The 10,756-nt window shown below is 45.6% G+C and overlaps 1 protein-coding gene across 2 annotated transcripts; it reads left to right on the forward strand.

Moving 5' to 3' along the window:
* Nucleotides 1–3,400: 3,400 nt before the first annotated feature.
* Gng10 (G protein subunit gamma 10) lies at nucleotides 3,401–10,232 on the forward strand. 2 transcript variants are annotated; one of them, XM_042695855.1, is made up of 4 exons: nucleotides 3,401–3,565; nucleotides 7,069–7,198; nucleotides 8,323–8,330; nucleotides 9,300–10,232. In XM_042695855.1, exons 1-2 carry the CDS (start codon nucleotides 3,485–3,487, stop codon nucleotides 7,192–7,194), a joined length of 207 nt encoding a protein of 68 aa, XP_042551789.1. In that variant the 5' UTR covers nucleotides 3,401–3,484; the 3' UTR covers nucleotides 7,195–7,198; nucleotides 8,323–8,330; nucleotides 9,300–10,232. The 2 variants fall into 2 exon arrangements, with proteins under 2 accessions (XP_042551789.1, XP_042551787.1); XM_042695853.1 differs by lacking the exon at nucleotides 8,323–8,330 and having other exon boundaries at nucleotides 3,402–3,565; nucleotides 7,069–7,201; nucleotides 9,295–10,232.
* The last annotated feature ends 524 nt before the right edge of the window (nucleotides 10,233–10,756 follow it).

Below are 10,756 nucleotides of genomic sequence, written 5' to 3' on the forward strand. Positions count from 1 at the left end.
CCTAGGTCTCAGCCCACCCACCAGTGCCCTGCCCTGCCTGGAATCTTAAGCAGTAAAATTAGTACAAAAGATTTTTTTAATGTTAACATTAAAAAATAGTTACAATTAGACGTTTAACTATTTTAGGGCTATTGAATTTGTCTAGAAAAATCACTTGTTCCCTTTGAGATTCATGTGTGTGAGAGAGAGACTAAGGGGACATTAAATTTTTTTGTTTAAGTAGAAGCCAGTTGTGCTCACATAACACGCACCTAGTATAAGAATCAGGCTCCTGGCCCCTCACTAAAAGTTCTATAGAAATTATTGGGTAAAAGCTCTATAGAAATTAGGAAAAATTGACTTTATAAGACATTGGTATGAACAGCGGTAGCTATTGTGTGATAGAAAGTAAAACAGTCACTGTCTAGTTATAATTGTGCATTGAGGCAGACAAATGTTATAAACACCTGTGTATATGAAGTATAGTTAATCTTATTAGCAAAATGTGATAGTCCATATTTAAATATGGGATAAGGCCAAATATAATAACCTATTAACCTAATTACTTTTCCGGCTTTCATCTCTGTAAGATGATGGGATCTTTTAGATAATCAGAACTATAATCTGAACCTAAGTTACACAGGTTTTAGGTGGGTAATTGCCTGCAGGCCAGAAATGTTATTTATTTATTTTAAATAAAACTCCACTTGTAATCAACTTGGATGAGTTAACAGGAAAAAGTACCTTGAAAACAATCCTATTCCTGGCTTTTACAGATGCTTTTATTATAAAAAAGATGTTGGATTTTATCAAAGGCTTTTTCTGCATCTAGATAATCATGTGATTTCTGTCTTTGATTCTGTTTATATACTATATTAGTATCGATTTATAGATAATCTTGCATGCCTGGGATGAAACCAGTATAGCTTTTTTTTTTATTAGTAGTTCAATTTGGTTACTAAGTATTTTATTCAAGACTTTTTCATTTATGTTCATCAAAGAGATTTGCCTATAATTCCCTTTGTGTCTGTGTGTCTGTCTGTCTCTGGTTTGGGGACTTGGCTTCATAGAATGAGTTTAGTAGTGATGGCTTCCCTTTTTATTTTGTAGAAAAGTTTGAGGAGTACCGGTGTTCTTTTAAAGATCTTGTAGAATTCAGCTATGAATCCATTGGGTCTTGGGATTTTCTTTGTTGGGAGATTTCTTTAATTGCAATCTCAGCACTTGTTTGTAGATCAGTATAAATAGCTTACATGCTCTTGGCTCAATTTTGATAGGTTGAGATTATCTAGGAATGCACCCATTTCTACTAGGTTTTCCAGTGTGAGTAAAGGTTTTCATAAGTTCTCATAAGTTCTGGATTTCACATGTATTTATTGTGATTCCCCCTTTTTTAGCCCTAATCTTATTTGGGTGATTTTTTTGGGACAGATAGCTAAGGGTAGTTTTAAATACTACCTCCTTAAAAACTACCACTTTCCCCGTTTTGGTAGCAGCATCCTGATCTTCCTTTGGGAACTCCCTCCATATATTCTCTTGCCCCAATCATGATTTTTGAGTGTCTTAGTTTGGGTTTCTCAGAAATAGTCCTTAAAATGGAGGTTTTTCTCATACTAAAAGTTTTCTAGTGCATGTGCTTAAAGTCTGCACTTGTAGTGGTTATCAGGAGAGGGAAGAGCTGACCTGTGATAGAGTTGCCATAAAGATCTGGGGGGGGGGGGGGATGTAGTTGTGTGGGAGTGTACTTGCCCACTATGTGCAGAGGCAAACAACAAAACCCCAAACTAACAACAAAAACTTCAAGATGATCTCATCTGGAGCTCCTGAAACATTGTGTGTGTGCGTGCATGCACGTGTACACACACACACATTTAACAGATGAGACACTTATTTAGAATCATCAGCTGGCACCACTCCCAGCAGTTCTGAGATAGAATTTAGGGGTACCCCTTAGCATCTACTAGGGGTGAGGCTGACTGAAGAGCTCATCTTGACCAGAGCAGCTAATCTGAGCACTGCAAAACATCCTTCCTTTTGAGTAGTGATTGGTTTGGGCTGTACCCCTTATCTCAGCCAGTGAGATCCATTTTGGGGAATTTTGCTGAACAGTTAGGAAGGAGGTTCTCTTGCCTAGTGTGTTGGTCAGGCTGGAACAGTGAAAGCACAGGACTTTCCTTCCTGAGATTCCAGCTACCACTGAAGAACAAGGAGATGTAGTGTAAGTCTGAAGCTCTTGTTTGGGTCGTTTGAGCCACTAGGTTAAGGACCCTTGCACTTTTAAGCTACACAGGCCAATAAATTACCTTTTGCACTACTCAAGTGGGTTCTGACAAGATAATTTACAAAAATGAGTGTCATGGTTTAGTGAAAAATCTCTCAAACTTTACATGTAATAATGGACCCAATTTTTTTTTTTGTGTGTGTGTGTGTGTGTGTTTGTGTGTGTGTGTGTGTGTGTGTCTGGCTATGTTGCTTCTGGCTAGCCTGGACCTAGTCTCCTGCCAAGTCTCCCAAGTGCTAGACTTCCAGGGATGAGCTACCATTCATTCTCTCCTCGTGATAGCAGTTTTGTAAAGTGAGTAGCAAGACGGAAGGGCAGGCTGAGTTAGGGAGCACCACCGCTCCACCACACAAAAACAACACTCAAGCAAGCACGGGAGGGTAGGGCCGTGAGATGGGGCGAGGAGCTGGGCTTTTTACCCTGCCTAGCTCTCTCCATCTGACCACGACCGGGAAACCGGTGGGTAAGCTGGCTTGTGACTCTCGTGGAGGCCTGCCAGCGATCCTGCCCTCGCTCAGGACGGGCTCCAGTCCGAGGCCACAGACTCGGAGTCAGTCTCAGCGTTAGCTCCAGGCTCACGCCGCGCACCCACTTCTGGCTGGCCCTTGGCGCCCGAGCTTCGCGGTGCAAACAGGGGCCACTTTGCCCGTCTTGCCATGGGTTCCCGTCTCGGTCTCAGGCACAGAGGGCAATGTCGCTAGCTTTAGATGGCACGAGTCGCTGGGCGCAGCGCGGGCGCGCAGGACCCCTGAGAGCTCGGGAGCCCGCGGCCGCGGGGCGGGGCGCGGGGCTGCGGGGTGCGGGGCGGGGCGCGGGGCGGGGCGGGGTGCGGGGCGGCCGCGGGGCGGGGCGCGGGGCTGCGGGGTGTGGGGCGGGGCGCGGGGCGGCCGCGGGGCGGGGCGGGGCGCGGGGTGCGGGGCGGGGCGCGGGGCGGGGCGCGGGGTGCGGGGCGGGGCGCGGGGCGGGGCGCGGGGTGCGGGGCGGGGCGGGGCGCGGGGTGCGGGGCGGGGCGCGGGGCGGGGGCGCGGGGTGCGGGGCGGCCGCGGGGCGGGGCGGGGCGGGGCGCGGGGCGGGGCGCGGGGCGGGGCGGGGCGCGGAGGGGGGGGCCTGCCGGCAGGCGCCCGGCTTCCCCGCCCCGGGGCGGCGCCCGGCGGCTGGCTCGCACAGTCGGGTTCCACCGCCCTGCGATCCCCCCCGCCGCCCTGCGATCCCCCGGCCGCCGCCATGTCCTCCGGGGCCAGCGTGAGCGCCCTGCAGCGCCTGGTGGAGCAACTGAAGCTGGAGGCTGGCGTGGAGCGGATCAAGGTGAGCCCGCCCGGCGGCGCGCGCCTCGCGGCACGGCGGAGGCCGGCGCTCGCGTCCCTGGGCTCGGCGCGGGGCGGGGAGGAGGCCGGAGGCTGGGCCGGCGGAAATGGCTACTGACCCGGGCCCGAGCGCGAGCCGGACCTGGGGCTCCGGGGAGGCCCGGCCCTGGCGCCGAGGTCTCGCCCTGCTGGTTACCGCGTGGGCAGAGGCTCCGACGGGGCCCCGGGGTGCGGGCGACTCGCGGGGGAGGCCGGGACTCGGCTGGGTCCGGAGATGGGGAGGATGCGGCTGGAGCGCACGCCGCGCCGGGGGTGGCGAAGGCCGGGGGCCGCGGGAAGAGGAAGGGCGCCCAGGGCTCTGGCGCCGGGGCGGGTGGCTGCAGAGCGAGTTTGCGGGAAGCGGGCTCCTTTGGCTGGGTGGGCCTTGAGATCGATCTCGGGACGTGTGTGTTCACGAGGCTGGAAGACGTTACCGAAACGTGCGGGTGTCAAAAGCGCGGTACCTGGGGGCCGGAGTCCAGGGAAGGTAGATGGCGGAGAAGAGGAAGCAGGAGAAAAGGAAGGATGGGTTTTTAAGTCGTGACCTTAGTAATCGATGGTTAGATGGTTGGCTAAGGGAGTCTGTTGTGCAAGAGGGTTTGGCAACCAGTGTGTGTGTGTGTGTAGCACGCCCCCAGTCTGTCTGTCCTGAGTAGTAGTAGTACCTGGTCAGCATACCTGGTGCTCCTCTAGAAGATCATAAAGTAACCAGCCAGGGAAATGATAGCGAGTGAAGGTAAAAGGACAGTTGGGAATTTAAACATTTTCGGTGCTGTGTCACCATAGTATGTGGATTCTAAGAGGGTAGGAAGATTTTGTTAAAATCGAGTTCTTAAAGAACTTTTAACTTAGAAAATGAAAAGTATTTTGTAGTGGAGAGGAAGGAGCATTTTTAGAGCAAAAAGGAAGAAAGGAATGGAGAGGTCGAGGAGATGGCATCTGTGGGGCCTAAGCTAGGATTGAACAGGAACCTTTTGAGTCAGGAAGAAGGGAAGAAAGGCTATGGTGGAAAGACAGATGTTTCAGGATTTGGGCTGACAGACGTGTATGACTTTTATTTGCGAAAATACAGGCCAACGTATCTCGTAGGAAGGAGGAGACGTGTGTGTGTGTGTGTGTGTGTGTGTGTGTGGAAGGGTGCAGCAGTGTTTGTGAAGAGAGTAGGCGCCAAGCAGGCACATCTGTAGACATCCTGTGACTCTGAGGACCCAGAAGCTGAGATTGGAGACCCTTTGGCTGCTGGTGATTTTTTTTTTCTTCAGCAGCATTTATCCACCTAGGATTCTGAGGGTGATGGTGGTTGATCCAAGAGGTGAATGAGCAAGGGAGACATGCCAGAAAGGTGGAGTGGGGCTAGAGGCCAGAATGCTTCTGGTCAGGAGGCTGAACCTGGGCTGTCCAGTGAAGATGATGGGGGGACCAAACGAGGGAGATCAAAGAACAAGAGCATGAAGGAAGTACACGGATAGATGGGTTGGAGCGGTTGAGATCAGGGAGTAGCACCACAGTCAGATTAAGTTTCCATCCTCTTAATACCACACAATGGGAATTAAATTTCAACACTCAAACCTGTGGGGGCATATTCAAACCACATCTACTCCATAGCAGCAGTTGCTATGTACTTCATTTATTTGGAGGCTTGGAAACACAAACTAATAGTAATATTTGAAGAGCAGTTGAACCATTTTTTCTAGTGTGCGTTTTTATACAAAACACGTTTGCATTTTGAGAAAAATGCAGTTTCAAGAAAGAAGCCCCCAAGTAGCCATATGCAAGCGCAGCAGCAGGTACTGCTGGCTCCTCAGGCGGCTAAGATCTGAGGATGGCAGTTTGAAGCCAGCCTAGGCAGAAAAGTGCAAGAGGCTCTGTCTCCAAAATAAACATATGGATTTCTCATGCATCTGCAATCAGATGTGGGTTTGGTTGGTGTCTTCTCATTCACTGTTCTGAAGTTGGTAGATGGGGCTGGCTGGTTCTCTTTCATGTTCCTACCTCTGGTAGGCTAGATTGGGCTCATTCAAGGTGCTAGTGCCACATGGTGGGTAGCTACATGTTATTGTTTGAAACAAGGCATCTTGGTGGGAAGAACTAGAAGATCTTTTGACCATGTTATTGCTATTTCCTACCAATATACAGCAAATTATGTGTTACCTAGAGCTTAACCGGGGTTAATTAACTCCCTTTATTTGGTACATCAACCCAAGGAAATGGTGTTACTAAATATGTTGCACAGATGAGAAAACAGGTACAGGGAAGTTAAATAACTTGCTCAAGGTCAGATGGGTAGTGACAGGGCTGAATTTGAGTCTAGGCAATCCAGTTGTCGACATTGCATCTTTTTTCCTTTCTTTTTTTCAGTGTTGGGGATGAGATTCAGGGCCTAACACACACTAGGTGAGCGCTTAATCACTAAGCATTGTTTTTTGTTGTAGTTGGTGGTGGTCCTGGGGCTTGAACTCTGGGCCTGGGCTCTACAGCTCAAGGCGAGCGCTCTACCACTTGAGCCACAGCACCACTTCCGGTTTTTCTAGTGGTTTATTTTAGATAAGAGTCTCCTGGACTTTTCTGCCCTGACTGGCTTTGTACCATGATCCTCAGATCTCAGCCTCCTGAATAGCTAGGATTACAGGCATGAGCCACCAGTGCCTGGCTGAGCATTCTTTTTTATTTTATTTTTTATGTTTTGCTGGTCCTGGGACTTGAACTCAGGGCCTGGGCACTGTCCCTGAGCCTCTTTGTGCTCAAGGCTAGTGCTCCACCACTTGAGCTACAATGCCACTTCCAGCTTTTTCTGAGTAGTTTTTATTGGAAATAAGAGTTGAATAGACTTCCCTGCCCAGGCTGGCTTCGAACCACAATCCTCAGATCTTATCCTCTTGAGTAGCTAGGATTCCAAGAATGAGCCACTGGCACCCATCCAGACTGCATTCTTAACCAGTATGTTACACTAAATCAAAAACATGGTGGAAGAACTTTATCCCTTGGGAGCAGACTTAAGATTCTAGTTTTCAAAACATTAAAGCAGTTTGTTCTTATGGTAACTTGGACATATAGTTGACTGCTATATATATTCATATAGGGAACTAAGGACTGTGGTATTTCTTTCCCATTTTAGTCTCAAAACTAGGGTTATTTGTGGCAGTACTGAGGGACCACCAAACTCAAGTCCTCATACTTGCTAAACAGATACTCTACCGCTGAGCCATACCTTCAGCAAAACTAGGGTTCTGAATGGATCAAAGATACAGCATTTTCCTACCTTTGTTAAATAAAATTAAAGCATGACTATTCTGACTTAAATCACAGAAGTTATAACTATTCTTCTTTGGAATCCATTGATTAGAATCAGCCAAAAAGAACCTTGGATGTGTGACGTTTATCAGGTTGTACGATCACTTTCAGGGTGTCAGCTGACTCCGGCTGGATCTGGCTGTAAGTGGCAAGTCATGTTGTGCTTTGTTTCAGGTCTCCCAGGCAGCTGCAGATCTTCAGCAGTACTGCATTCAGAATGCCTGCAAGGATGCCCTGCTGGTGGGTGTTCCAGCAGGAAGCAATCCCTTCCGGGAACCCAGGTCCTGTGCTTTGTTTTAAAAGACTGGTGAGTGATGCCACATCATAGCCTCTTGGGACCAGTGTAGTATCACAGGGCTTCTCAAAGGATTTGGGCAACTGAGGATTTTTCCTTAGTTACTATTCTGGGGAGAATTAAAAGACCAGCAAAATGCACAACTTTCCCTAAAGGGTGACTCGAGTCTGTAGGTACCCTGCCTGTAGACTGTGCCTCATTAGGGAAGCTAATTACCTTTGGTTCTAAATCATGAGATGACAAGATCCTTCCATACTTGAACTCTTTTTGGGGGGGGTGGCGGGGGGGTGGTCATGGGGCTTGAACTCTAGGCCTGGGCACTGTCCCTCAGCTCTTCAGCTCAAGGCGAGCACTCTACCACTTGAGTCACAGCGCCACTTCCGGCTTTCTGAGTGGTTTATTGAAGGTAAGAGTCTCACAGCCTTTCCTGCTGGAGCTGGCTTTGAACCATGATCCTCAGATCTCAGCCTCCTCAGTAGCTAGGATTACAGGCATGAGCCACCACACCTGGCCATACTTGAACTCTTAAATTGAGTTGAATGCTAGTAACTTCTTGACCTTGATTCCTCATTCTATCCTTACACCATCCCAGTGTTGTGATTGGCTATTTTGTGTTACCACTTGACTTGGGTCTTGGATTCTCCAGCGGGCACACACTTATGTATACCATAACCTTCCTCAAAGGCTCTCAGAATATATTTCTGTGTTTTAATGGAAGAAAAAAAATGTAACTATTGGAGAAAAGTAACAATTGATAAATAAGATGAAATAACTTTCTGATGGTCTACTAGAAGTGTTATGAGTTTGAATACTGTACTGAGGTCTTACTCACTTTGTTGTTGTTGTTGTTGTTGTTGTTGTTGGTCGTGGGGCCTGAACTCTGGGCCTGGGCACTGTCCCTCAGCTCTTCAGCTCAAGGCTAGCACTCTACTACTTGAGCCACAGCACCACTTCCAGCTTTTTTTCTGCTTATATGGTGCTGAGGAATTGAACCCAGGACCTCATGCATGCAAGATAAGTACTCTACCACTGAGCTACCTTCCCAGCCTAGATGACTGGTCTTAAGTAATGTTTATGCAGTAGGTCATTTTAGGTCCTTTTTCCACATACAGAAAAGGAAATTGTTTACATTTAAAAGAAGGATGTAATTCTACTATCAGGAACAATTGTCCCTATTATTGGAAAATACTTAAGGTATTAAAATAGTCTAGCCAGGCACTGGTGGCTCATGTCGATAATACTTGCTACTGCAATCTGAGGATCATGATTTAGAGCCAGCCCTGGTAGAGAAACCTGCAAGATTCTTATTTTCTGTTAACCAGCAAAAAGCCAGAATTAGAGGTGTGGTTCAAGTGGTAAAGCACCAGCTATAGCTGAGTACAAGTATAAAGACCTGTGTTTAAGCCTTAGTACTAGCACCAAAACTATAGATAAAATAGTCTTCTGTCGTCATGGCATTTTTTTTTTTTTTTTGGTCGGTTGTGGGGCTTAAACCTGGGGCCTGGGCCCTGTCCTTGAGCTCTTTTGCTCAAGGCTAGTGCTCTACCACTTTGAGCTCCTGTGCCACTTACAGTTTTCTGTAAGATGGGGCTAGGAAGGTGGCTTAGTGGTAGAGTGCTTGCCTTGCATGCATGAGGCCCTGGGTTCGATTCCTCAGCACCACATAAGCAGAAAAGGCTGGAAGTGGTGCCCTTGCCCAAGTGGTAGAGCACCAGCCTTGAGCTGAAGAGCTGAGGGACAGTGCCCAGGCCCAGAGTTCAGGCCCCATGACCGACAAAAAAAAAAAAAAATCTCACAGACTTTCCTATCTGGCCTGGCTTTGGACCTCCATACTTACATCTCAGTCTCCTGAGTGATTAATTGAATATAAGGGTCTCAAAGGGACTTTCCTGCCTGGACTGGCTTTGAACTATGATCCTCAGATCTCAGCCTCTTGAGTAGCTAGGATTATAGGCGTGAGCCACCAGCACATGGCTACTTATAACATTTTTAACACAGCACTTCCATTGTTCATCCACTGTTGAGTTTTAGATGTTTTATTGTATTAACCTATTACTTTTATACAGTTACTCTTATAAATAAATCTTATTAAACTCTCTTTCCAGTTTCATTGAGGAATGCCTTCAAGTACAAAGTGATGAATGCCTCCAAGTCTCAAGAAAACACTTTTTTGTAGCCAAATGACTTATTAGATATTTCAGATCTTTTCTGTGGCCTGGTCATATAGCTAGAGTTATACAGAAATTAATGATTTTCTACTCAAATAAGGTAACTGAGTGAAGAAGTACAGTACTAAATAATAATGACCTAGTTCTATTGCTGAAGTACTTTTGTATTAAGACAAACAACCACCTTTACCACCAAATATTCCAAAATACACCTTTCATAAGTGAAGTTCTGGTTTTGCTATATCCAGAATATTATGTATGTTTTATTTACTGGATGTTTACATTTAGAAAGGAAAACATTTTTTTGTTTATTAAAACTGAGTATTTGTAACGTGTTCTTAAGATTTTTATACTACAATAAAATTTGTTCTTTTCTCATGAACTTACAGTTACTAAATGAAGGTAAAGTATAAAATTCAGGAGGATAAATAGGCTTTACTAATCAAAAGATGTCTTTTTTTTTCTTTTTACATGAGAAGACTTTCATTTTTAATGAGAATGTAATTTGTTTTCAACATTAAACTTGGGAGATGTATCTTAGTAAACTTGAAAAGATTATTGTTAATGATATGTATTAGTTTCCCCATCTTGTACATGAAGATTTGATCTTTTTCTTCTTAAGTTCTTTTATAGTTGTGGTACCTTACAAAAAACCCAAAAACTACTTTGTTTAAAAAAAAAATGTTTAAATTGTGACCTACAAACAGAACATTGCAAATGGTTAAAAACAAAGTAATGTGAAAATATTATAACCTAAAAGAATTCTTCATGTCACATGGATGTTGTGCCTCTCAGTTAGTTTTGGGATACTTTTAGAAGAAGACTGTTTGTAATAATCTTTGACAAGCTTGGAAATAAAATTTCTGCTTAATTCATCATTTTCTATGACAGTGATATTTTGTGATCTAATTTGCATTTTAAGGTTACGTGGATTTCCATTTGCTTGTGAGTTTGAGTGCTGAACATGGTGATGTTTTGGTATTGTAGAATTTTATAAATGTCCTGAAATGTAGATATATGGTTTCAGTTGCTGGCAACTATTGGCTCTTTGAAATAAGTAAGTGGAAATATCTTTTGAGCATAGATACTATTACAGTAAAGAAAACAGGAGCCAAGATGTGATCTCCTTTACTTCTAAGCCTCTAATCTTCTAAGTGATCTGCATACTTAGCATTTGATTGTAATTCAAATATCCTTTCTTCTAGCCCCTCTATTTGTCCTCTAGGTCTGTTTTGTCATCTTTGAAATGTCACACTATCAGGTATCCTTTTCTCTGCTTTTCAGTTGCCTATTTAATCCATTCATTATTTAAATATACTTCATTCTTCATCTTTACTATAAGCCCACTTTAATATTTCCAATAAAAATGGAATTGCTGGGGCTGGGAAGGTGGCTCAGT

Source organism: Dipodomys spectabilis, unplaced genomic scaffold (genome assembly GCF_019054845.1).
Source record: "Dipodomys spectabilis isolate Male_0828 unplaced genomic scaffold, ASM1905484v1 ptg000006l, whole genome shotgun sequence".
NCBI classification, from domain to species: domain Eukaryota; kingdom Metazoa; phylum Chordata; class Mammalia; order Rodentia; family Heteromyidae; genus Dipodomys; species Dipodomys spectabilis.

What these genes read in the sequence shown, in the direction of transcription:
- Gng10 (XM_042695855.1), top strand. Translation starts at nt 3,485, where the DNA reads ATGTCCTCCGGGGCCAGCGTGAGCGCCCTGCAGCGCCTGGTGGAGCAA. An exon ending in CTGGCGTGGAGCGGATCAAG is followed by an intron (nt 3,566 to 7,068) that starts GTGAGCCCGCCC and finishes GCTTTGTTTCAG; the next exon opens with GTCTCCCAGGCAGCTGCAGA.